General features: G+C 46.9%; 1 protein-coding gene and 1 long non-coding RNA gene across 8 annotated transcripts in view; one reads left to right on the top strand and one right to left on the bottom strand.

Moving 5' to 3' along the window:
• Rps6ka2 (ribosomal protein S6 kinase A2) overlaps positions 1-26,104 on the top strand; it is a 281,111-nt gene that overhangs the window by 125,092 nt on the left and 129,915 nt on the right. Inside the window, exon 1 of one of the 7 annotated variants that reach the window (XM_076926606.1) lies at positions 21,818-22,142. The exons of the other annotated variants lie outside the window; for them this stretch is intronic. Within the exon in view, the coding sequence (XP_076782721.1) occupies positions 22,044-22,142 (99 nt within the window). The 5' untranslated portion in view covers positions 21,818-22,043. Of the gene's footprint in view, positions 1-21,817; positions 22,143-26,104 lie in introns of those variants that run through there. 7 annotated transcript variants of the gene reach the window in all.
• LOC143440022 (uncharacterized) lies at positions 15,649-21,436 on the bottom strand. The gene is made up of 3 exons (XR_013107949.1): positions 19,557-21,436; positions 18,282-18,422; positions 15,649-17,114 (listed from the first exon to the last, which is right to left on the bottom strand). It is a non-coding gene; the product is annotated as an uncharacterized LOC143440022 (long non-coding RNA).

Genomic DNA, 26,104 nt, shown 5'->3' with positions numbered 1-26,104 from the left:
GGCCTCACTATGTAGACCTGGCTGGCCTGGAAATCACTATGTAGATCAGGCTAGCCTTGAACTCAGTGAGATCCACCTGCCTCTGCCTCTTGTGCATTGGGAATAAAGGTATTCACTACCACACCTGGCACTGACCACCTTAAAGATCAATAATTCTCATTCTAAATGTTGGATATTTGAGTTCAGAGTGAGGCCAGGGTTGGTGTCTTTGGAGGCCGCCCTTCTTGGCTCTCAGGTAGCACCTCCTCACTCCATCCTCACAGGTCCAATCTGTCCATATAAATAGATGGCACCTCAGGATCACTGGTCTCAGAGGTGTGTGCCACCACAACCAGCTTACAGATGATACTTAGTAATAGCAGGCAATCTCTGAGAGATGCCTTTCAGTTCTGCAGAAAGAGAGTGTATGCATTCACACTTTTCAGGAATGAGGCCAACCTATCATTAACTTCCAAATTGAGATGCCTTTTTCTGCAATATTTCAGTGTTCATGATTGTGTTCTAAGGAAACCATGTAACACTGATGAACAGTTTGTGTTCTAGAAAGCTCTATGCGTCGTTATGCCGAATCTAAAGGAAAGTCTAGCGATGCCTGTGAGGTTGCATGAAAAAATCAGGCATTAAGACAATGTGTATTGCAACAGGCTTGCTTCGTGAGTCTTTTGTCACCTACATATGTCCGTATAATTCTTCCTGTATTGCTGATCCTTTTGGTGATTGAGCCATTGATTGTGGAGTCAGTCATTTACCACATGTTTCTTCAAACAGACCTCATGCTCACGAGGGAGGCACTGTTTATCTCCCTTGCCTCTGCATCCTGGTACCAGTACTGTCTTCACGTCTCCTGTGTGGAGACAAGTATTCATCTTTGTTCAATAACCTCCCCACCCCCGCTTCCCCCTCTCCCGCCCTCTCCTCTCCTCTGCCTTTCTCGATTTCTCCGTGTGACGCACACACAGAGGAAGATAACAGCTCTGACTCTGGGCGGCAGGATAACGATTTCTCTCCTTTTAAAAACAGCAGCCTGATCCATCTGATCTGTGAAAAAGCTCCCCATTCAAAGCACTGTATGGTCAGGGTACACGCTACAGAAATCTTGGCCACACCACAAAAGAGAAAGGGGCGTATACACACGTATATGTATTCATCATACATATATGCAGACACATATATATGCAATAACAAGCCGTGAAAAGAGAGGCCAGGAATTTGAAGGAGAGTGGGGAGGGCCATATGGAAGGGGATGAAGGGAGGAAAGCAAAGAGAGAAATCTTACAATTAAATTATAATCTTAAAAAAAAAAAAAAGCCAGCCCTGAACGTTCCTCAGTTCTAATGGGAAATGCTACCAGTATTCAAGACTAATTCTCAGAAGTCCAAATTTCCTTTGATTCTTACAAGTGATAGTAAACCCAAGAGTCACTACTAATGTGTCTGTGATCCTTGTACCCAAAGTGTATGAAGAAAAAGTTGCCCTTAGGTGACACTTACTCTAAGCCTTGCTGACAGCATCCTTCTTTGGAGGCAGATAGACAGACACCTTGTTGTCCCAGGAACCCTCTAACCCCGGGTGGGGCCAACAAAGGAGTAGCAGGAGAGAGTCCATGACGTTAGTGACAGAATAAGCAAGCCCACGGTTTTCATTTTTTTTTTAATTAATAAGACTTTAGATTGGAAGACCACTCTCTCGTCTTAATATTTTTAGGATATTTGGTTGACTTTTCTTTTTGTCTCATTAGTACTTCTTCTGGGACATCTCCTTTGTTTAACCAGCCTGTGTCTCATCTAAGTGCCTCAGGTCTCCACTGAGGGTCACGGCTTTACCTTTACATGCAGTGGGAATGCAGCAGGGCCAGGCAAAGCTTCCACGGCCAGGGTCACCGGGAAGCAGGGGATTCTGGAGGAAGGTGTGCTTCTGTCTCCTCCCCTGAGGGGTCACCTGATCCTCTGCAGACGACTTCCTTGTCTAGTCACCCTGGTTGGGCTTCCATGCAAATGAAATGTTTGTGTACTTTACACTGATAGAACCATCACTGCTCTGTGCTTGGTGCTGCTGTGTGGCTCAGCCGTCTCCCTGCCTCAGGTACCCACCTCAGTTATGTCTATTTTTCCCATCGCTGCTGGACATTCAGTTCTCTCCAGTGAACAGATCGTATGCCCAAGGCAGTTGTAGGCACTTACGGGCATATTCTCTGAGCATATGTGGCTCTGAACTGATGCTCAGGGCACCGATACTCTGATCAGATCGAGCCTTTGATTGCCAAATGCATCCTGCACTACTGGTTCATATCCTTTCCAGCCTTGTACAGGGATACCAGGATTTTAATAGCTATGAGTTCTTTTGAATTATAGCAGGAGAGATGGATCGCCCTGCTTACAGAGAATCTTTAATTTTTCAATGGAATTACGAGAAATTAGGGTTTCTCTGCTTTCCTTCCAGTTGCCCACCTATCAGTCTCACCCTGCCTCAGTTCTATCTTTAGAGTGCACAGAAACAAGTCCAAGGCTGTGCAAAGTGGACAAACTTGAGTGACAGCTGAGCCCCCGTGTAGTCATGTGAGCTCTGAGCCTGGGAGTTGCCTCCTCATTCTCTCTACTCCCCGGTGCCTGTTGTTCCTGTGGCCCTGGGTTCAGGTGCAGATACTGTTGCTGAGGGCTCTCACCAGTGTCACGGTGTACCTTACCACGGTGGCTTCTCATGCTCCGTCTGTAGTGGGTTTCCTTTCCAGTGGGCATGCCCATTGCCTAACTGCACTTTGTGCTCAGTCCTCAACTTGCAGGGGTGACAAGTCACTGATGGTACCATGTCCATGTCATCTACCTCGAGAAGGGACATCTGCTCCTGGGACAGTGGCATGGTGGGAGACCCAGCCCGTTTGCTCATCACCCTCATCCACCTAGCTGCCTTCGGTATCTCCTCATCTCCAGCTCCTCTGCTTCAGGAGGAGACCTTGTCTGTTGTGGTAATTGTTTAATCTCGATCTGGGGTTTCTCCCCCGCCTTTGATCATTCAGTTCCCAGATAAAAGACACATAACTTTTATATTCATAATAAGCCTTTAATGCACTGGAGTTGGGCAGATATCTATCTTCTAAGGTATTAGCATCTACTTTGCTATCAATAACTCCGAGTTATAATTTACCATGTTTCATCTGGGCTGCTCTTAACTCCAATCAACCAACCCTCATGGCCATGTTTTCATGACTCACCTATCCCATGGCATCTTCTCCCCTCTCTACCTCCTTCTCCTGCCTCTTCATGGTCTCTGCCTCATAACCCCAGCCCAGGAATAAAAACTGCCTATCTCTATTCTGCCCAGCTATAGGCTGTAGGTGTCTTTATTCACCAATCAGGGATAACTTGGGGCACAAGGTCGCATAACATCGATTGGGTCTACATAAGAATCTCCTTGTCTCCAGGGGCAATACAATCCTGTATTCAGCATTACAGCGCATAGTAACAGACCGAACTTCAACACTTGTTTCAGCCCTAGAAGTATCTCAGCTGGTCACATCAAACTAGCTCTGGCTCAGGACTTGGGCTTTGGTAATCAGTAACAAATAACCTTGTACAGTGCCTCAGGGCTGCAGAGAGCTTGGGAGTCAGTCAGGTCCTAGACACTGTGGTGAACATTCCCCAGTGCTGAGATGCACATCTCAGCACGTTCGTCTGTCTGGGAAGCAAGTGCATCCTAGCTGAGCTGGATTTATTGTCTCTGAAATCTACTCAATAAGGAACTTTCGATGAATAAGATGCAGCCCTGGGCATATTGCTTTGCTACCAATGTGTCCTTTCTCTTCCAGTAGCTCTAAGGCAGATAGTTGTTATGTTTGAAGATAGAGTTTCATCCTAAGTATGTGTAAATATCAATAAAAACCTATATGTTTAGAGGGTTGTTTCGTTTACATATAAGTGCAACATTCACTGAGATATCTTTAATTTTCTTTGTTTAACCAAAAGAAGTTTGTGTGTGTGTGTATATATATATGAGTGTATGTATGTATGAGTATGTGTTGTGTATGAGCATGTGTGCATGTGTATGAGTGTGTGTGTATGACTGTGTGTATGTGTATTTGTGTGAGTGTATGTATATGAATGTGTGTACGAGTGTATTTATGAGTGTGGATGAGTGTGTGTGTGTATGTGTGTATGTGTATGAGTGTATATGTGTATGAGTGTATATGTGAGTGTGTGTGTGTGAGTGTGAGTGTGTGTTTGTCTAGTGGAGGTCTTCCAGCATTGCAGTGAGGTGTGGAAGAAAACTGTTAACAGGCTAAGAATATTCTGAATTTTTACAAAGCACTAGAAAACCCATACAGTCTAAAATCTGAATATATATTTTTCAACAAGCAAATATTAATAAGTAAGTGTTTATGAACGAGGAACTCTCCCCGAGCTATCTTCTCTCCAGCACTTGCATTGTGCGTATTCTCTGTTTAACTCTGCCCTTGCTATGACAGGAAGCAGGTTTATTGGGGTTCACAGTGCCTCCAGAATCTGACAAGAGCAGCCATTTCTTTCTCCTCACAGAGCTTAGAAGTCCACAGTTGCATACAAAATGGTGTGGGGGGATTTTATTATGGAGTCCAGCCTATGCAGGCTGTGACCTGCTCCATCCTTTGCATTCCCAGCTGTTAACAGAGAGTCATTTGTACTTTCTTAAAGGGGAGGGTGACTGACACAGTGTTTGGCCACCTTCAGATCCCTAAGGGCACAGATTCTGTAGCCCATCCAGGAATTCAAGGCCAGCGTTGTACCAAGGATGAGCTACGTTCGTGGGAATTTTTTGTCTCTAGAAAGCATGAGGAGGAAAGAATGGTGGGCGGTCTGCAGGGGCTGTGGCACCTGTGTGTGATGGCTTATCACCTGACACTGAACTAGGCGACATGGCAATTTCCAGTGAGCCAGGGCAGGTTGGCAGGAGGTTCAACCAACAGAGGGTTCTGAAATAAAGCCTGTGACCTGAGAGTCTGACCAACATGCCTGCCTATTTAATTAACAAAGGCTTCCCTTACACCATACCAGTCCTACCTGAATCCAGAATCCCACAACCAGTCACAACCAGCTGCAGGTCTCCCATGCCCTGTGGCTCTGTTTGAGGCTACAGACAGGACCTTAGCAACCAGTGTCTTGTGGTATCAATGTAGTCACTTTGCCAGTGCTCTGTAAAAACTGTCAGAAAAAGTAGGACATGACCAAGCTGAGGAACAGTGGCCAGTTAACAGCCGGTCACACTGGGTGAGCCTTCTTGTGGGACTCTATAAAGAGAACAAAGTAAAAATGATGAGAGCTCCTCGGAGAGCAGATCTACTGGACTGTTCTGGAGTCATATTCCAGGTTCAAGCTCTTGGTGCAAGTGCCTTAGGGGTTTCGTTGACGGTGCCGAGCTATGTTTGCAAGGTGGAGAGAGTACTAGAGTATGAAATGCAGATAGAAAGGAGTCTCACAAAAAACACCCAATAAAAAGTAGCAGGAGACAGGCGAGAGGCTATCGTCCCAACAGAGCTCTCCCTACCTGCCTTCTGAGTGATTTTCTCTCTGTGAGACATCCAGCCCCCTGGCTCTGATTCTCCCTAGTCAGTTCTCAGAGTGGCTGTTTTAGTATCTTTAAAGTCTTTCAGCTCCTCATGATGACAGTAATCTAACAGCAGGGACAAATTCAGGTCTGGCCAAGCGAGGCAGCCATCAGATCACAGGCACATGGCTTCTGGCCTGTGTTCTGGCTCTGCACAGTGGCAGGCAGCCATGAGTGAAGGCAGGAGGTGGGGACTGGGGGAGACTGACCCATGGCTCTGCCACTAGAGGCTATGAGGACAAGCACTGAGTCCTCTTCTGCAGTGCCACCCTCCTAAGAGTGTCAGAGAAATCCAGTGGACTGACAGTCAGTCAGTCATGGTCACATGAGCCAGCCTTCCTAACACCATCATTAACCTGCAGGCACCTGAGGCACACACAGGCCTGTCGCTGCCTTTGTGAATTCTACATGGTCAGCACCATGTGACACAGTTGATCACTGCTGAACGCTGTCACCACTATTTCAACATGGCATCTGAAGTGCTTCAAGGACTTTCTGATAAGGAGGCTTCATAGAGTTCTTGTGTTTAATATGGAGTAGTTTACAGTTGACAGGACATGTTATGCTAGAGAAAGTAGCCGGTACTCATTACAGATCTCTGCACTGCACAGACATCTGTAGAGCAGATCAACGCAAGTCTCCTTCATTCTAGCTACAACCTGTTTTCAAGTACACTTACATAATTCTGGGCACTGAAATTATTGTATAGTTTGGTTAAAAAAAAATCTTGGCTGCCCACGTGCTGGGACACTGTTCTACGCTTGCTGGATTGTACGAATGATTGCAGATGGCGCTCTAGAAGCAAAGGGTTTGTTCTGTTTTTAACCAAGGAGATATATAATAAGATAAAATAGGAGAAGAAACATTTTGTAAGATAGAGAGGAGGCTTTTGCCTGAACTGGGATCTTCATGCAGTCGAGTGGGGTCTTCTGGGAAAAAGCCTCAACGTCTGGGACAATTCTGTGCTGGGAAGTGTGGTCACATGGTTGTATCAGGGTCCTATTCCAGCAATCAGGAGATCCTTGCTGGGTGTCATTCAGGGGCTGAAGACTGCACCACCTCATAAAACAGCATATTCCACGTTAAATATAAAGTCCTGAACCTCAATGTTCCATGCACACACCTCACATCTTGCCACTAGTCCCATGCCAGGCAGAATTCACAGTCTTCTGCATGTTTCTCAGGCAGCTTTCTCTGTAGATCATTTTGTAGGGAGAAAGAGGCAGGAGATTGAAGCTACAGCAGACGTCTGGATCCCACAGACCACACCAAAGAGACAGGACAGAGGCCTAAAAGAAATGTCACTCTTAATGACCCTAATGAGAACCAGTGAAAAGGGGGGATGGCAACCTCCTCTTCCAGCCCCACCCTTCCTGCCCTGCCCTCCCCAGCTCCTGAAACCAGGCAGTGACTCCCTTTTTTCATATTCCCATCGCTTGCACGACACAAGCGTGTAGACAACAACATGGCACGCAAGCTCTTACAGAGCGAGACCTGTGCTCAGCTGCGGTGACTGAGGTGACCAAGCCTGTTTTGATCATCCCAGGAACAAGGGCTCATCTCCTGAAAATTAGCCCCTGGGTTTCTAAGAATTGTCAGACATGTCGTTCATGTAGCAGTTCAGGTCAGGTCTGATAAGCGTGACAATGGTTAGCTTGCAATAAGCTACAAGTGACAGCTTGAATAATAATAAGGGATGGTAAGAAGTATCCCTCTATCCATTGTGAACTCCCTGCCCCATGATGCTGAAGTCTGTGCTAGTGCCCACTGACACACCAGTTACCACACACACCAGGGGTGATCACGACCCTGCAACCTGCAGCATGACTGGTCAGTCTCATGGAGTTCTCACTTTCCTGACGTGAGCTTTGGTGCCAGCTGCACAGGCACACTTAGGGCTCAGTTCTGTAGCAGCATTTCCCCTTGTCAGCCACCAGAGGACCCAAAGTCTGACCGACTCCACTGTCCCTCCCAACAACATTGGGAGCATCACATTGGGTTGCTGGATATTTGATTACACCGTTACAGGAAAAACCTGGTTTTAGTCGTGGTGTGGCTCAGCCTTAGCACACACATTTAATCTAAGAGCTTTCTGTTTTGAATATCGTGAAACAGGATTAAATAAAGTCAACATTGGTCAAGAGGGAGAGCAAGCAACAAGGTGACAGGAAATGGACATAGGATTGTTAAGGAAAAAACCATAGAGAGTAAGAGGGAGTCAGGGGGATGGATAGAGAGACACAGGAAGTAGAAGAGAGAGGGACATTAAGTTTGAGAGGTTTTTTTTTTTCCTCCCCCCATGAGAACTCGGGCAGAGACAAACAGGACAGAGTGGGATTCAAACAGGCAGACAGAGAGAGCAGAGGGCCCGCACCCTCTGCAGGGGGAGGCCTTAGCCGCTGCGCCACTGCCGGTTTGCTTAGTTTGAGAGTTTTTGAGAGGAGAAGTAAAGCTTTCTTTTCTTTTTTGGAAGTTGACTGAAGAGGAAGGTCGGCTGGGTGCTTTCTCTGCCTCTCTGAGCTTTCAATCTTTCACCACAGTATCTGGCTCTCAAGTCTTCACTGATAAAACTAAACAATTTAGATTTTGTTTAACACACACAGACACACACACATACACACACTGTCCTACACAGACAAGACAGGGGCAGCCCCCAGCCATATGTAGCACAGTTTCCCAGGAAGAACAATTAAGAAATTAATACCTAGAATGCTTTGTATTATGTCAGCATAATAACCAGAAAGTGCTAAGGGTTTCATGTGAGAAAGGTGCACCTTATCAGGAAATTAGGCAGTGCAAGAATGGGCCTTGATTAAGTTTGGGCTTCCAAACAATATAAACCACCAGCAGTCACTAGCTAGGGAAGAATGAGGAGAAAGGGCAGGAGAGTCTCACATACTACAGCGTGCACCCATGAGTCCCCAAGTGAATGAGGCTTGAGGATGATTGACAGAAGATGGCAGGATGCTTGAATAGCAGCCAGAAGTTAGCATAACTGAGATTGGCCATGATGAGATTGGAGGATGAGCTATGTGGGTGGACTGAAGGGAAGGAGAGGCAGTGGAAGAGCCTGGGTGTGGGACCAGTGGATTTGCTGTGAAGAGTACAGAGGCATCCTGGGACCAGCACTCACAGTGTGAGTCGGAGGACTAGAGATGTCCAGAACCATCACAGGGCTCAGGAGCACAGATGGGATGATCAAGTGGCCTCGGTAGGAGACTAGAGGTCACTAAGAACTGAAAACAGAGACTTAAAAGTTGCCTACACATGGGGATGGATGAATGACGAAGATAGCCAGTCCCCGAGTGAGACTCACTGCTTACAAATGTATCGTCTCCTTCATCCGTTCCACTGAGTCCATCCCTGGCCAGCTGCCTGGTTGTCAGAATCGTGGTCTGCACCTTAAGGAGCATGTTTGTCACAAATGTAGAAACAAACTAAGAGCTGTGATGATTGTGATCACATGATAGAGAAATGCACGGTGTAGTCCAGGAGCTCTGGGAGGGGGTGGGAAGCAGGAGCTTGCTGGAGTCTGTGTGTGCAACTGGGAGGGCACGTGTGTGTGTGTGTGCGAGACAGAAAGTGTGTGAGTGAGTGTGTATGTGTGTGAATGTGAGTGTGTAAGACAGAAAGTATGTGTGAGTGTGAGTGTGTGTGTAGGTGAGATACAGAAAGTGTGTGAGTGTGTGTGTGTGTGATAGAAAGTGAGTGTGTGAGACAGAAAGTGTGTGAGTGTGAGACAGAAACTGTGTGTGTGAGTGTGTAAGACAGAAAGTGTGTGTGTGAGACAGAAAGTGTGTGTGTGACAGAAAGTGTGAGTGTGTGTGTGTGACAGAAAGTGTGTGAGTGTGTGTGACAGAAAGTGTGAGTGTGTGTGTGATAGAAAGTGTGTAGTGTGTGAGACAGAAAGTGTGTGTGGGGGGGGGCTTGAAAGGTAAAAGAAATGGAAGCTGAAATATCTGCAAGCTGTTGTCTGTTTGTCGATTATGACAGTCAGTGCCAGTGTTCAGTCTATGATGGAAAGAGAGTTGTTAACCATGGTCGGGTGTGGAGAAGCCTAAATCCAATGTGGGCTTTGGATTCGCTTATCTTACTGTTATGGGCTAGGCTCGGAGCTGGGCACCATCTCTACGTAGATCTAGAGTAGCCAGACGATGTTTCTGCAAGGAGGGGGATGGAAGGTTGCATGCCAGAGAGGAAGGAGGCAAGGCCGCCGGGAGCCTCGGGGCAGCAGACTGAAGTGGCCACACTACAGCACATGCCATCAGTGGACATCTCACAGGACTCCAAGGAAGCTGAAACCTGGTCCTGCTGCAACCCACTTGTCCCACTTGCAGCCTTGGTGACAACTGTTCCTGCCATGTCAGCTTTGAAAGGTGACTACTTCTCTATGTTATTAAAGTCAAGTTTTTGTCAGATGTGACGTTCAATAGTTAGCCTTAAAGAGTGCAGTTTATGTTGTTGGTTTCCCAAGGTTGCCATGACAACCTTCCACAAACTGGGCCACTTCAAACAATAGAGACTTATTCTCTGTGGAAGGCTGATCACAGACTGTTCTTGGGCCAGCTTCCTCTGAAGGCTATAGGGGACACGAGCCACCCTAGTTTTTCACTTAGGTGCATTCCCAGGCCCCTCTTTCCCTGTCTCCCTCCCTCCTTTGCTCCCCTCCTTACTCTCTCTCTCTCTCTCTCTCTCTCTCTCTCTCTCTCTCTCTCTCTGGCCTCATGAAAACACTTGCCATATTGCATTTAGGGTCAACCCTACACAGTTCAAACCTCATCTTCACTTGGGTTTATCTGCTAAGACCCTGTTCCTGGTTTAGGTTATATTTACTGGTACCAAAGTGAGTACTGCCACTTATTCTTCAGGGTGGTAGCACATGCCTCTAATCCCACCCCTGGGGAGGCAGAGGCAGGAGGATCTCTGAGTTTGAGGCCAACCTATTCTAGAGTGTTAGTTCTTGGACAGCAAGGGCTACACAGAGAAACCTTGCCTCAAAGAAAAAGAAGAAGAAGAAGAAGAAGAAAAAGAAGAAGAAGAGGAAGAGGAAGAGGAAGAAGAAGAAGAAGACAGCAAAACTAGTTATGTTAATACTATATGGAGATGATAAATTCATGAGACCTTTTTTCTTTTACTTTTTTTCATGGTTTCAGACTATTCAAAATTTTCTAAGCTAAAATGTACCTGCAATATTCTTTCACACTTACTTCTTAAGTCTGACCTTTTTCCAAGAAGACTGGAGATCGGCTCAGGGCACTTGTATTCCAAAGATGGAGAGGATAGGGTATGGAGCTTTCTCCACTGTCTCTAGAATCCTAGCCAGGTGTTCCAGGAAGGATGCCCCATCACAGAGTGAGTTATAAAAATGGTTGTGGATGGGAGCTGTCCCCTGGCATGGAACCTCAGGATGTACCACGGTGATGGTACCTGTTCCCTATAGAAAAGTTCTTTTTAAAGAAGTACATACTATATGTCCTTCACAGCCTAAAATTACCATTCAAGGTGAGTCAAGGTGACAGTGATGTGCTGGTTACTGGCTTCAAAGGAAAGAGGGAGGGAAGCAGGTAAGTTCTCCAAGCCATCCCCAAATTTGTTCTCTTTCTATACCTCTTCTGTCCTGCATCAAAACTGCACTGTGTCCAGAAAGCAGAACATCTCTTTGGCTGCCAGGACAGATGTCAGTAGCAGGCGTTGTGGTTAGTGTTTGAAAGACAAACATAACCCATACTCATATAATCTCTGGTCCAACAGAAGCACCCAAGAGATTACACACAGATGCCTGAGTCCGAAGTATTCACATATGAGGAGCTCAGTTCACGAGAAAAACATTTGCCAGGAGGCCTGGTGTCTTCTAGGGCTCCCCGGGGAAGCATCTCTGAAGGACTGATGTTGCAGAGCAGATATTGAGGAGGATTTGGTGCCTCTTGTGGTCAGTGATCAAGTACCATGTGAACTGTGTGGGGTAGCGGGATGTATATACCTGGCAGGCAGTGAGGAGCCTGGTATGTCTGAGAAGGGGAAAGAGCTCTATGGGGTTGGAGCCCAGGGAGCAAGGAAGGTGAGGTGAGGTGAGCATGGGGGCAAGCAGCAATCTCCATGGCTGTACCTGGCGATTTCCACAGAGCTTGCAGAGGATTGACAGTCTTGTTAGAATTTGCAGAAAGAGAAAGGAATCTCTGGACACTGACCTGGAAATTGCTTTACGGTGTCTCTGGTAGCATCTTGATATCATGTATGGCTGCAGTGGACAGGTGACCGTCACTGTGTGATTTGCATATATTAAGCTCTGTGCTAACTGTAGACACAGAGCGGGGACACGTTGCTGTTCTCCATACCTCTGGTGGCCGCCCTTGACCTTTAGTTCCTCACAATGCTTTTGCTAAAGCTAAGTTTTTGGGCATACCTTTGAATTGTCTTTAATTTTTTGTTTTTGTTTTGTTTTGTTTGGTTTGGTTTGGTTTTCGAAACAGGGTTTCTGTGTGTAGCCCTGGCTGTCCTGGAACTCACTCTGTAAACCAGGCTGGCCTCAAACTCAGAAATCTGCCTGTCTCTGCCTCCCAAGTGCTGGGATTAGAAGCATGCGCCAGCCGGGCGGTGGTGGCGCACGCCTTTAATCCTAGCACTTGGGAGGCAGAGGCAGGCGGATTTCTGAGTTTGAGGCCAGCCTGGTTTACAGAGTGAGTTCCAGGACAGCCAGGGCTATACAGAGAAACCCTGTCTCGAAAAGCAAAAAAAAAAAAAAAAAAAAGCATGCGCCACAATTGCCCGGCTTTAATTTTTAAGTTTATTTTGATTATTGTTTTTTATTATTTTCTTCCTTCTGTTCTACCTGGGCTCATTCTTCTGGAATTTCCCCTTTTCTTTATTTTTTAAGTTCTATGTTTAATTTATTGCTTCCTAATAATCATAATTCATCGATTTTTCTAGTTGAAACATTTAATGCTATAGACCCTCAGTTCCAACTTAATTATGTTTTTAATATCTTAAACCCAGGCAATCTCTAATCTTCATTGTAATGTAGTATTTGATTCAAGGTTATTAAAAATTTACCCCTTAAAGTTACCAATGATAGCAAAGTATCTTGGCTCATGTCTGTAATCCCAGAACTCAGAGGGACTGAGGCAGGAGGATCACTGAGCTTTTGAGGCCAGCTTGGGCTACATAGTAAGATCCAGATCAGCCTAGTATCATCATGGTATCTATCCTGTCACAGAAGAACAAAACCAAAAACACACAAATTGCTAATCATATTAGCTATTTTTAGTTATGAGGCTAATTTTTATGTTATGGCATGGAAAATCAGTTCTTACAGTAGCAATTATTACTGTGACTATCTTCTTGAAACATTATTAATATATGCTTTGTGGCCTAAAGTACAACATAGGCTTTTAAAAATACACGTGCACTTGAAAAGAATATATAATTTAACTTGACAGCATGCATTGTAAGTGTACACTAAATCAGCTTATAAAAGTGATTTAATTATTCAAAAACATGATGATTTTTCCCGCTTTTTTTTTTTTTCATTTATTGAGGGAAGTGTTAACAATTCAAATGATAACAGTTTGTCTGGATGACTTTGTTCTGTTGGGTTCAGCCAGCGTCTTCTGAAGCTATATTAACCGGCACATGCATATTTAAGTGTCTTTCCCATGGCTGACTTTATCAGTGACTACTTTTGTGTATTTGTGCTTTTGTGTGAGGTTAATTCCTTGCCTCTTTTATTGCTAATTGAATGCTGTGTCTTTTTTTCTATGCTCCTGTTTGAAATTTTCTGTGTGTCTTGTTTTAGCAATATCTCTATAGCTCGGTTGAACTAGTTCAAACCAGTTTGACAATCTGTCTTTTAACTGAAGAATCTGTCACATTAATATTGATTGTAATTTTTAGTGTTTAAAAAAAAATATCACTTTTTAAAATGTGAGACGGGCAATTTAACCTTGCCTTTTAAACAAGTTAATAATAAGCCTGGCATTGCTTGGGCATGGTGGAAGGAGATGTGAGCTTCTAGGAAGAGAAGCAAGGGGCTGCTCCACCCCGGGAGCAGGCAGTGATGGGGTTACATCCACACCGCATCCTAGCCCCACAGGTCCTAACATGATGCAGAGGGGCCAGAGGGATGCTGAGTTCACACCAAGCTTAGGGGAAGTAGTCATTTAGGACACATGGTAAGTTAGCCTACTCTTGTCCATTTCTCCAGGCTGCCTCCTGCATACCATCCTGAGAAATGGCTACTAGGATGCAGAAGCACTCTGTGCAGTGTTGGTAGATTCAGATCAAGTCTTTCCTTCTCTGACTTCACTTCTTTTCCATTTTTTTTTCTCGTGTTACACTTTTGCTTTCATTAGTGTCTATGCTGGCTCTGTATTTTCATTGATGATTCTAGAAACTTTAATATATGTACTTGAACCTGAAATTACTTGACCTCTTTATTCGTCTCCAGAAAAATACAAAGACGAGGCTTGAACTCAGGTGTGTTCCGTGTTGTACTGTTGATGCCTGTGAAAATTTTTTAAATGATGAAGATCTCTGGCAATAAAAAAAAATCTATCAAGGAATTTACATTCTCTTTTGAAGCGATTCCAGATTTTTTTTAGACCTTTCTATTATGAAAAGCTTCCCTCCACCCCCACCCCCGCTCAAGTTACAGGACCCTTCCTGCTATAGTTTTAACCTGCTTCCTGTTTCCTGCTAGTTACCCCCACTTCAGGGTTCCTTTATAATTCATGGCCAGACTTAGGGGTGAGAGAAAAAGTTCCTTTCTCTTAGTTAACGGATTACCCTTCTCATCTTGCTAGGCGTCAGTCTTTACTGCAGCGTGGGATTCTTTCTGTCTGTCTGTTAGATTAATGTTTTGCAGAGATGAAGCAATATTGTACACCAAAGCCCTTTATAGCAAGTTACTCTCTGGAGATAACGGGAGTAGAATAAAGGCCTGGGTTGTTTAGTGTTGGCACAGGATGTAGGCAAAGCCATAGAAAGCTGCAGACAGAACAGGGTACCAAGGAAGGACCCGAGAAACCCACAGAGTGGAGGGAAGAGATAGGGAAGCCAGGAGGGGTGGCCCAGGCAGAGGCCAAGGTCTTGTCAGCATGGATTCTGGCAGCTCACTCTTGCAGAGGATGCCAACACGTAGGTGACAGAGCCTGTGTCCTTCGGAGGTGCCAACTGTGCTCTGAGGAGTGTCCTTTGTTTAGAAGGCATGGGGAGCTGTGGGTAGACCTGCTGGCTTGGTCAGTTTGGTGACAGGGTGGCAGGAGGTGGTGAAGGTTGTATCCAGTGAACTGTATCTGGATTGGAGGGGTCTGAGAATGTTTGCAAGCACAGGCAATCGGGGGCCGAGGAACCTCTTAGATAAAACTGGGAAACTAGGGCTGACTCTCTTTTTTTTTTTTTTTTTTTTTTTTTTTTTTTTTTTTGTTTTTTTGAGACAGGGTTTCTCTGTGTAGCCCTGGCTGTCCTGGAACTCACTCTGTAGACCAGGCTGGCCTCGAACTCAGAAATCCGCCTGTCTCTGCCTCCCAAGTGCTGGGATTAAAGGTGTGTGCCACCACCGCCCGGCTAGGGCTGACTCTTAACTTCACGAGTGGGTCGGATTCAGTGATAGGGTCTGGTTAAAGACCACACAACTTAAACTCAGTTTCATGTGATCTCCAAAGTGTAGAAATGCAAATTAAGAACCTTCTTCCTCTCCCTGCCCCGCCCCCCCCCCATGCTCACTCATAAAACATGTGTATTTGCTCGAGACCTACCCTTTACCTGCTTCACTCTGTCTAGCCCTCCTCTGATGAACAGTACATCTATGCTGGCCATATCTAACTAGTGTCAAATGTCACATCTTTCCTCCCTTGGTTCTGTATCTGATTAGTCATCCTTGTGGTCTCCTGCCTGTAATCACTTTGGCACATCTTGCTTTAATTTCCGTGGACATATTACATTTGGTCACCTTGTCATCTGCAGCAGACACCTCCCCTAGCTGAGTCACCATGCATCTGATTCTGGCTCCATTGCCTTGGACTGACGTGGGTTTCTTTGTGATTTGTGGTTAGTGGCAGAGTGCCTGTGTTCCTTGGTCCCAAGTCTGAGGGATTCTCTGCTACCTGGCTTTCTCTAGAATAGCAGTTCTCAACCTTTGAGTCATGACTCCTCTGGGGATCAATTGACCCTTTCACGGGGGTTGCATATTAGATATCCTGCATATTGATAGGTTATTTCTCTGCTGGTGAAATGAGCCAATTCAAGTAGGGTTAGATTATATTAAAGGTGGGTTTATTGGGAAGTTGCAAGTTTACTGGTCCCAGTGATTGAGGCCAGGGGAGTCACCATAAAGAAAGAAGGGGAAGGGGAGAGAGAAAGAGAGCTCAGGCAGAGAGAGAAGAAAGACACCTAAATGTCTGGATTACATAGGGAGGAGCCTCTGGGCAAAAGGGCAGCCCACCCCCTGGCCTGGCAAGTTCATGGTTGGGGGCAGGGTATGCCAGGTAGGGACTGAGGGATTCTGGGAGAACCTGGAGGCTTAGTCTGTTTTGATACATAAAATATGCACGTCAGTCCCTTGTCCCAGGTTGGAAACCAAACACATATTGGATGTTCACATTACCATTTATAACAGTAGCAAAACTACAGTTATGAAATAGCAATGAAATAATTTTATGCTTGGGAGGCACCACAATTGTATTGTACAGTTGAGAACCGCTGGGCTAGAGAATGTGTGTGTGTGTTTATGTTGTACCCACGGGCACAGATGGTCTGTCTTCTGCCTGAGTTTTTGTTCATGGAGTCGTCACACAGATAATGGAAAGGCTGGATGGGCCACTAGTTCTCATATTTCTTACCTCCTCCATTGTCTCCAGAACAGAGGCTTCACACATCAGGGCCTTTGTGTATCAAGGAGCTGGAGTTCTACTTTGTGGGGGAGAAGAGAGGGGCCTGTGAAGACTTCAGCAAAGAGTGCAGAACCATTCATATCTGATGCAGAGCTCACTGCTCCCAGTGTGGTATGGACAGGTGGCATGTTTTCAGGGTGGCCGAGGACAGCATCAGCTGTGTAGGGCTAGCATGAAAGGCTGAAGATGCTCATGGTTAGATCTGTCAGGACGGGCTCCTCAAAGTCCCCACATGCAAAGTCTATCCAGAGCTCTGTGTCCCGGGGCCCTCCACCATCTTCCCTCCACATAGCACCTGGCATGTAAGCTCAGCAGTTGCAGTGATCTTTGGGACCGTGCTTTCTGGCTCTTCAGCCTGTCTTTCACTGTCATCTAGCCAACATGACCTTGTCTTCTGTGGTGAGCACAGAGGCTGCTTCTTGTCTCTCAGCTGAACCAGAAGCTTTTTTTTTCTGAGGCTCCCAGGGCTTTGCCCACCATGCAGATATACCTGGTGAGCACAGCCTGGGCTCCTTTCCCCTGTGTCTCCAGGCTTGGCCCTGGGTCCGGCACAGCAGCAATCAATGGAGACAGGGTGACAACACTGCAGCTCCCAGTAGAAGATGTCACTCCTTCTTCATCACCATGTTTCTTCTCCTTATGCCACAGCCAAACCTATGCAGGAGAGACCTGATTAATAATTTGGGAATCTAAAAAATGACTCCTAAGACACAGGTGTCCCCGCCAGAGGCAGCTGGGTCTCAGTATACTACCATGGGATCCCAGGTCTTATTTAAATTTCGATTTCATCTCCCCCATAGTTTTTAAATTGTCACAGTCAGTCCTTGATTATTAGATACTATTTACTACATTTTTAAGGAAGATCCATATTTAAGTGTGAAAACAATCCCAACCTTTAACACAAAGGGGCGTGCCCGTGGGGGAGCTGTGTTTTCTCCTCCCTCAGAAGCCACGTGGGGTTTTGTTTTCCATAGCCCTGTTACTTTGTATCGAACACAGGTGACACGGAAGCGTGGCATTGTGGGGAGCTATGGGAATTTACTATGAACGGAGGACAAACATGAAGGCAGAGCTTGGAATGCCGGTGTGCCCAGGAGCTGCCCTCTGTCCTCGCACACGTGCTGCCCATCCTCTGGAACACTGTAGCTTATTCTCTGGCCAGACACTCTCATACCAGGTTGCCACAGATTTCTTTTTATAAAAATGGTTTCCACTTTCCAAGGAATTTTCTACTTTGCACCTCATTCGTTGGCAAGAAAACACCCTAAAATGAAGATGCGTTCCTGTGTGTACCATTTGATCGATCGATGCTGCTTCTTCTTCTTCCTCCTTCTTCTTCCTTCTTCCTTCTTCCTTCTTCCTTCATTCTTCCTTCCCTCTCCCTCTCCCTCTCCCTCTCCCTCTCCCTCTCCCTCTCCCTCTCCCTCTCCCTCTCCCTCCCCTCCCCCTCCCCTCCCCTCCCCCTCCCCTTCCCCTCCCCCTCCCTTTCCTTCTCCTTCTTCTTGTCGGGGGAGGGGGGAGTTCAAGACAGGGTTTCTCTGTATAGCCCTGGCTGTCCTGGAACTCACTCTGTAGACCAGGCTGTCCTGGAACTTAGAAATCTGCCTGCTTCTGCCTCCAAGTGCTGGGATTAAAGGTGTGTGCCACCACTGCCTGGCTGGCTGCTTCTTATAATGTCTCCTTTGTTTGGGAAAAAAAAATGTCTTCCAACTGTCACACCTTGAGCTCCTGCTTTGTCCAGGCACAGTGAGACCAGGATCTCTAGTGTCTTCCATCCCAGGTTATAGGGTGCTTTTTCTCTCCATCCTTCCCTCTTCTTACCTGGTCCACATGCTCCACGCCCCTTTCCTCTTTCCACCTCCAGAGGGACCAGGCGTGCGCTAGTCTCCCTCAGAAGCTGGTATGTACCCTTGAGTCACAGAATACTCATTTTCGGACAGGTCTTTCCCAGTCTGTGGTTGTCTGGAGAGAGAACACAGTGCTGAGGCTGGAGACCAATCGTGTCCTGCCTGGGGGTGAATTCACATCCGAGAATCTCTGGTTCTGCTGCTACGGCTAGTCACAGCTCCCCTGCACTTTCTCCCATAATAGTCTATCAGTATCACGGCTAATTGGAATAACCTTAAATAATTTACACAAAAATTTATATTTGCTATCTGGACATATCTAGATAAACCAACTTAGCAGAGAATGAATGCCTTGCTTTATATTATTGAATTCTGTCCCTTCAGCTGAAAAACAGAAAATTTAGTCGATAGACAGAGTTCTTTTTTCCCAAGGAAATAGTTCTCAAAGAAGGTTGGCCACAGAATTGGTTAATGCAGCAGCTTGACAGGATGATTAGAGAACCTGCATTTCCTAGTGTTTAACCTACATCATGCTTAGCCTGACGGCTGGGTCCCTCGTGGTTCCAGGATAGCTCTAAAATCACGTTAGCATCCAGAGACAGAAGCGCCCCTTCCTCTGTTTTGACTCTCTTTTATTCTCCCACCCCGTGAATGGAATTGGTATCCAATGGGCTGTTCTTCCTTCCAGCCCTAAGATCCTGGAATAATGATTCAGACTCAAAAAAATATTTACAAATACCTAGGCCATATAGCTAGGCTTGTTCCCTGACTGGCTAATAACTGAACATAACCCATTTATACGAATCCACATTCTGCCACATGGCTGGTTAACTCTGCTCAGGCACCATGCATCTGTCCTCCTCAGTATTCCCCGGAGACTCCCTCCATGTCTAGTTCTATCCCAGAATTCTTTCTGTCTTTTGGATGTCCCACCTTCCAATCTACCCTTTCTTATAGCCCATAGTTTTTTAATTGACAGGTGATGTATCCATACAACACACACGATACTCAATACTATCTCTACATGTAATGGTTTCCCTTCAATATATTTCCCCTCCTCCTACGTCAGCGCCATCTCTTGGCTTTCCTACATCATTAGTTATGAATCTCCTTCTACCTGTCCCTCCTGCTTGAGATGCTTGAGCTCCCCCTTTCCCTCTTAGCTTCCTGAGCTGGGGGACACAGGCATGTGAAGGCATGGTCAACCAGTTGGCCAATCTGCTTTCTACTAATTTAAATGGCGTTTTACCTGGTTGTTTCTGAGGCATCACTCCCTCAGTCCTCAGCACTCATTCTGTCTTAAGGGAAGGAAGGTTGCATTGTAAGCCGGGACCCCTCCCCGTTCTTAATGTGTGGCACTCACTGCAGATGTGCCCTGACAAATTTCAGGGCAGGCCTGACATCCAGAGAAGGGCTGGAAATACTGAAGTCTTCACAGCAGTTGCCTGGGTATTAATATCCCTGTGCAGGGCAGCAGCTCTGTGCTTTTCAGTGGGTTCCAGCTACTGAACTCCTCCTTCTCCAGGTGACATGGCCTTCAGCAAAGTGCTAAAGACACAGGAAGTCAGCCTGGTTCTAGGTGGACAGAGCTGATACCATGATGTGTTCCTCAGCTTGAGGCATTCTTGTCTTTTCCCTAAACCTCACTTTGGCTAATTCCAGTTGAGCACTGATGGCCCTGCTTGGCTGTTGCTGCAGCCCCCACCCTAGCTGTGGAATGTAGCGTGCACTGCTTGCTTTTGAGTTTCACTTCCAGTGTTCTGGAGACTTTCTGGCTGTCCAGAGTTTCTTATTAAATTGCAAGCGATCTCAGAAAGTGGTGAAGCTTCTAAACCTAGTTGACATGCCTCAGGGGGTCCCTAAGTATAGAAAAAGAGCCAGGATCAGTTTTCTGGGGGTGAAAGCAGAGTGATCAGGGGGACCACTAACTAATGTGAGCCAGAGGCCTCTGCCCTCAGCTCAGCTCTCCAAGGCCTTGCCAATTCAGGAGTCCCAGGAACCAATCTTCCATAGGAGTTTATGACGAGGTACTCTAATTGCTAAAGTCTCCTTGAGGAAGGACCAGGCCCTGCCCTCAGGCAATGTAAAATAATTAACATTCCAAGAATAACCAGAAAGGCTTGCACAGAGGAAGTAATCTTAGTCCACCCTCCTGATTTCATCCTCAGAAGGCCCCTCAGGGAACTCCAGGCATCACAGAGAGATACTGTGGTCAAGTCATAAGTCACAAGCCAGTATATACTGCCTCTGCTGAAGCTGCAAACCCTTACACTGCAGGCAGCCCATCTCTGGAGCCCCAAACCAGTAGGATAGCAGTCCCTAAAAGCCCTCTCTAGATGGGACTGACTCCTGATCCAGGTGAAATTAGCTCTTTGATGTCTTCAATGACGTGGTGGACTCCCCAGCAAGTTGGATCTTCTGATTCCTGTGTCCTTTGTGACTACTCCTAGTCTGGGTGGGAAAGTCTTCAGAACTGCCTGGTGGGCTGCATTTCGTGCGGGAGAAGCAATCTTTTTTTCTCCAGAGTGGCCACAGATGCAGAAATCAGGCCAAGGGAACTGTGCTTAGGTACCCCCACGGGCCCACTGCTCTTCTCTAATCTGGTTCTACTTTGCAACGGGCGTAGGACTTTATTAACCTTAGCCTTTCTTTTTGTGTGTCTAGGAAGGATCATTTGTACTTAGGTTAAAGCAGGCTCTGATTGCTCCCTCAGATTGGGACTCAGGATGTTCCTGCTGCTGGCCCTGATAAGTCATCTGTGTGGATAATTGTCTATAAATGGAGCCGGAGGTCACAGAGAGCGGATGTGAGCCTTTGTTCTCAGCTGCTGGCCCCGACCACGTGAGGCGTCCTCACCGAGAGGAGAAAGGCCGCTGACACTGCGAAGCAGGCGGGGTCGTCTCCCAATGGTTCCCCAATAAGCAAGGAGTTGCAGGGACGAGCTGTAGGACTGACCCCAGTGTAGCGCTTTGTGGGTGCTTTTCTAGCGTGCTAGGTCATTAAAGTTTTGCTCTGCGAAGAAATGCAAGATGCTAAGCGTGGAGTCCAAAGTAGACAGAGGTGCTCGGAGAAGAACTCAACAGCTCGGACAGATGAGGCCGGGAGACCGGACAGGAGCAGCACGCCTCAGTCAGGAGCCGCTGATTAGGCTCACAACGGACGTGGGCGCTGATTGGCGGCCGTGGCAGTGGGCGGGGCGATAATGCACCCTACTGTTCTCTCAGGGCAGGAGTAGTAGGAGAGGGAGGAGTAGGCAACGGCACTGATTGGAGGGGGTGACGGGGACAACGCCCCTGGGCAGGATGACTGGTGATGATTGGAGACTATGGTGTTGGGCGGGGTGAAGGTGGGGCTGTCCGGAGTGGGTTTTCCTACTGAAGGGGGACGGGGAGGGAAAAGCTACTGCAGCGGGCACTGATTGGTGAGTGGGAGTGTAGGCGTGGCGGAGAAGCACACTCTGATTGGTCGGAACGACGCTGGGTGTAGTCGATGGGCGGGGCAGGCTGCCGGGAGCTGGTACTCCTGGCCGGAGGCAAAGGCGCCGCGGGAGTGATCCTGGGGCCCGGGCCCGGTGGCCGGCGCGGCCTGCCTTTTGTGCTTGCAGCCTGCATCCGCGCCTAGGGCCGCCGCGTCGGGCTCCCCGGCGCGCGTGCCCGCCAGCGCGCTGCCTAGCCTGGGATGTGCCGGGGATGCGCGCCCACCGGCCCTGCGGCTCCTGGCAGCTGGGCGCGGGGCGATGGAGCTGAGCATGAAGAAGTTCACGGTGCGCAGGTTCTTCTCCGTGTACCTGCGCAAGAAGTCGCGCTCCAAGAGCTCCAGTCTGAGTCGCCTCGAGGTAAAGGCCCTTCCCGGGAACGCGCAGGATGCGGGTCCCCGCTGCGCCTGGAGTGGGCATGTAGAGCCCCAGGGCGTGCGGCTACAGTCCGGTGCATCATCACCCCAGACCCGGGCCAGCTGTGGGAAGTTATTTGAAAACTGGTCTAGTTGTCATGAAAATCTATCAAATCGACTCCAAACGTTAGCACTTCATAACAACTACACAGAGCGAGTCCTTGCTGCGCTTGAAGTTAACCTCAGTGAATATCTCTCTAGTGCCCCTGTGCGCACAGGATTCGGGGTCACTCCCTAGAGAGGCTTTAGAGGAGGGGTGCGGTCAGTTCAGCTGGGTTGCCGCGTGGTGTGGGGGTACTCTGGGAGGCTCCACATGAATCCCAAGTTTTGTAGCCTCCGGCGCCTGCCTGTTCTTCCTTGGGTCTGGCTGTGTGGATCAGGGTATTTTGAGATCAGTGTAGAGTTGACCAAAGCAAGTCAGGAGGACTATGTGCACTCTGGCGCTCCTAGGTGATGGAGTGCCTGACGCAATTCCCCGGCTTTGAGATAGATTGGCTATGAAGCCCGAGGGATGCCGGAAAATCTTGACCTTTGCAGTTCCCACATCTTCCGTGTCCAGTCGTCTTTGATTTTAACGGTGGCTTTCATTTCCAACTAACAACTAAACTCTATCCTCATCCCAGTGCTCAGACCATGTTGTTGAGTCCATAGATGGCAAAGCTGTAACCCGCTTAAGTGAAGTGTGTGAGAGAAAGTTGACAACTGACCTAGAGATTTCACGGAACATTGATGTCCCTGCTTCAGTGCAGGCCCATATGGAAGTGTGTGTGTGTGTGTGTGTGTGTGTGTGTGTTCCAATGTGTGGTTAGGAACAATATCACAGATTTCATGTTGAATTTCTTTGTCTCAGCCTTAGTATGTTACACACTGATGAAGGGCTCTGTGATGATCAAGAGACCTTTTAAGTCCAGGGAATTGCTTGTTGAAAAAGTTTCTGTTGCTAAATTCCAGCTCAGGATTGAAGAGAGTAGAGCGGTTCTCAGAGAGCAAAACACCGATTTTGGGCAAACACAATTATTGGTCTGGTAATGAGGAGGGGTATTTAAACTTAATGATGAGAGAAATTGAGCAAAAGTTCATTTTTTCCCCCCTGAGATTCTGCAAAAATCTAGCTAACAAAACCAGAAATCACGGAAGTTTTACCTTCCCACTAGATGTGTTTTTATCTATTTCCTCACAACACTAAGTTTGCTATGCTGTTCCTTATCTCTGAGTCCTTGCTCTTGCCCCTTCATCACTGTGCGCAGACCCTAGGTGCCATTTATAGAGGAGTTGCAGGGACCTGGGTGTTGCAGAAGCCTGTGTGCTGATTCAGCAAGGAGAACTGGACTGAGCTATGGAAAAGCCTCAAATACAGTGGTGGACAAGGTGTGCATATGTTGGGGGCAGTAAAAGTAATTGTGTGTGTGTGTGTGTGTGTGTGTGTGTGTGTGTGTGTGTATAGATAACATTCCTAAGACCTGTGTGTGAATGACATTCCTAAGATGTCTCTGTGTGTGTGTGAATGACATTCCTAAGACCTGTGTGTGTGTGTGTGAATAACATTCCTAAGACCTGTGTGTGTGTGTGAATGACATTCCTAAGGCCTGTGAGTGTGTGTGTGTTAATAACATTCTTCTAAGACACCTATGCAAACCTGTAGATATGCAGAAGGTCAAACTGATCAAAAAAGGGGCAGAGAGATGGCTCACCAAGTGAAGGTGCTTGCTACCAAGCTGAACAACCTGGGTTCAATCCCCAGGGACTCACGTGGTAAAAGGAGAAAACTGAATCCGACAAGTTGTCCTCTGATCTTCATATATGGCAGTGTGTTGCAGTTTTACACACACACACACACACACACACACACACTCAATTTTGAAAGGCTCAGAAAGCAGTGTATTCCGTCACTAAGTTGAGCACCCCCTGTGTGTGTATGTGATGCCGTTCTAGGTGCTGATGCACAGGCTAGTTAAGGTGGTCAGCTCAGATGCAGAGATGTGTGCTTTACAGGTGCCTCCCCCCTCCTCAATTTTCTACTATTTGATGTCTGTAAAAACCCACTTAGCATGCTCTGCTCTCCTTATTCTATTTAACATGGGGAAAGACCCTGAGAAATGAAGGGTCTGTTAAAAGCTTCCCCATCTTTCTGTAGGCATTTGTTAAGAACCTGTGTGGGTTCAGGCTGGTTTTGGACAATGCAGATTGTAAATAATGCCAAAGAGGTTCTGGCCTCGGGGTACCCCACTCAGCCAGGACCACACATAGCTGGCTACGCTCATCCTGTGAGTTTCAGACAGTTTCACATTTCTCCAGGTACCTTCCCATTCCTTGGTATTTAGACAGCCGCTTATGGGCCAAAGAAAGTCCATCCAAAAAAATGTAAACTCAGCTGGAAGGTCTGTCAGAATTTTGAGGTTGAGAGATGGTTCAAAAAGTATTGAACACTGTTGTGCTTTTCTTTATTGGGACAAATAAAAAAAAAAGCAACTCACTGTACAGAAATTCTTCATGGTCCTTTGAAAATTGTTCTTAGGCTACACAGAAAAACTAAACGCCTTTGTTTTTGCAACTTGATGCCTAACGGTATAAACAGAAAATCAACAGCTAGTTTGAAGCAGTGTTATCTTTGTTAAAAATGACCTAACGCTTGGTTTAAAATTGATTTTACTTTTAGAATATGGGCCGTGGAGACCAAGTTACCTGATCATGTGTGGAAGCATGTTGTGAATTTCAGTCTAAAATAAATCTCATTTAAATATTTTTGTCTTTGTATTGGTATTGACCTAGGTGATCTGGCCATGTGGGCCACTCGGGCACATGTGTTTCAGAGACTTTTGAAGGGGATCTGGGAGCCTTGTGTAGCCTTTGTAGCGGGCACAGAGGGCACAGGAATGAGTTGTTACCGTTACCTCATTCCAGGGTCCAGCTACAGATGAGGAAGTGGAGTCTAAGGAGGCCCCATCTCCTGTGTTGGTCTAAAGCATATCCCTCATGTAGGAGCAGGGGACTGCTGATATCAATTTTAGCCATTTCTAGCCATTGATGTACTCAGGCACGCAGAAAGCCATTGCCATTGTAAAAAGGTAATTACTCTACGAAATATTTTGGAATGTGCTTCATAGCCTAATTTTTTTTTTTCTCTCGAAAACCTTTTCTGGAAGCTAGACAATTCTAAGTGGATCTGACATGTGCACTCAATTAGATTCACACTCCCCCTTTGACTAGAGAGGCTATTAACCTCTGGAAGCCTCTTCTTTCTCAACCACAGACAGAAATGATAGATATTGTTGGGGTTAGGGAGTGAGTGTATGGACAGACGCACCAGAGTCTGGGTGATCAGACTTCTCCGTCACTGTTAGCTGTTGATACTGATAAAGTATACCTGGGTTTATCAGTGGCTTTCATATCACCCAGTGTCTATTGACTGCATGGCTAGTGTTGTTCCCGAGACACAGGCCTTGTTTGGTAACCAAAAGCTCCCATGCCCTTCCTGCCTGGCAGGGGGAAGGTCAGCTGCCCACAGGATAGGATGGCCATGTTTGCTCAGATGGAGTTTCCATCTCCTGGCTTCGGTAACGGTGCTCCTCTTATCAACCGTGTCTGCCCATGAGTCAGCTGCATTTATCCATGGATCCATTTCCCACGTGGGTTGCTTTGCCCTGAGCTAGGGTGGCCGTTAAAGCACAGAGATGTTCCAGTGTCCCTTTTCAGCTCAGAGCTGGGCAGGAAGGCATCTGAAGCCCCAGCAAAGACCCCGAAGGTGTGATCCTGGTGCACACTCCCAGTTTACAGTCTCTCCAGAGGCAGGGAAGGTTTCTAATTAATGTAAAATGATAGGATCTGCTAAACGAAAGGTATTGATATGCAGAGTCAGCTTGCTTATGGAATGGCCTGTCACTTGGTGTCACCAAGACCAGGGAGTTC

This window comes from Arvicanthis niloticus, chromosome 28, assembly GCF_011762505.2.
Source record: "Arvicanthis niloticus isolate mArvNil1 chromosome 28, mArvNil1.pat.X, whole genome shotgun sequence".
In the NCBI taxonomy this organism is placed as follows: Eukaryota; Metazoa; Chordata; class Mammalia; order Rodentia; family Muridae; genus Arvicanthis; species Arvicanthis niloticus.
This window is presented reverse-complemented; position numbering and strand designations above follow the sequence as displayed.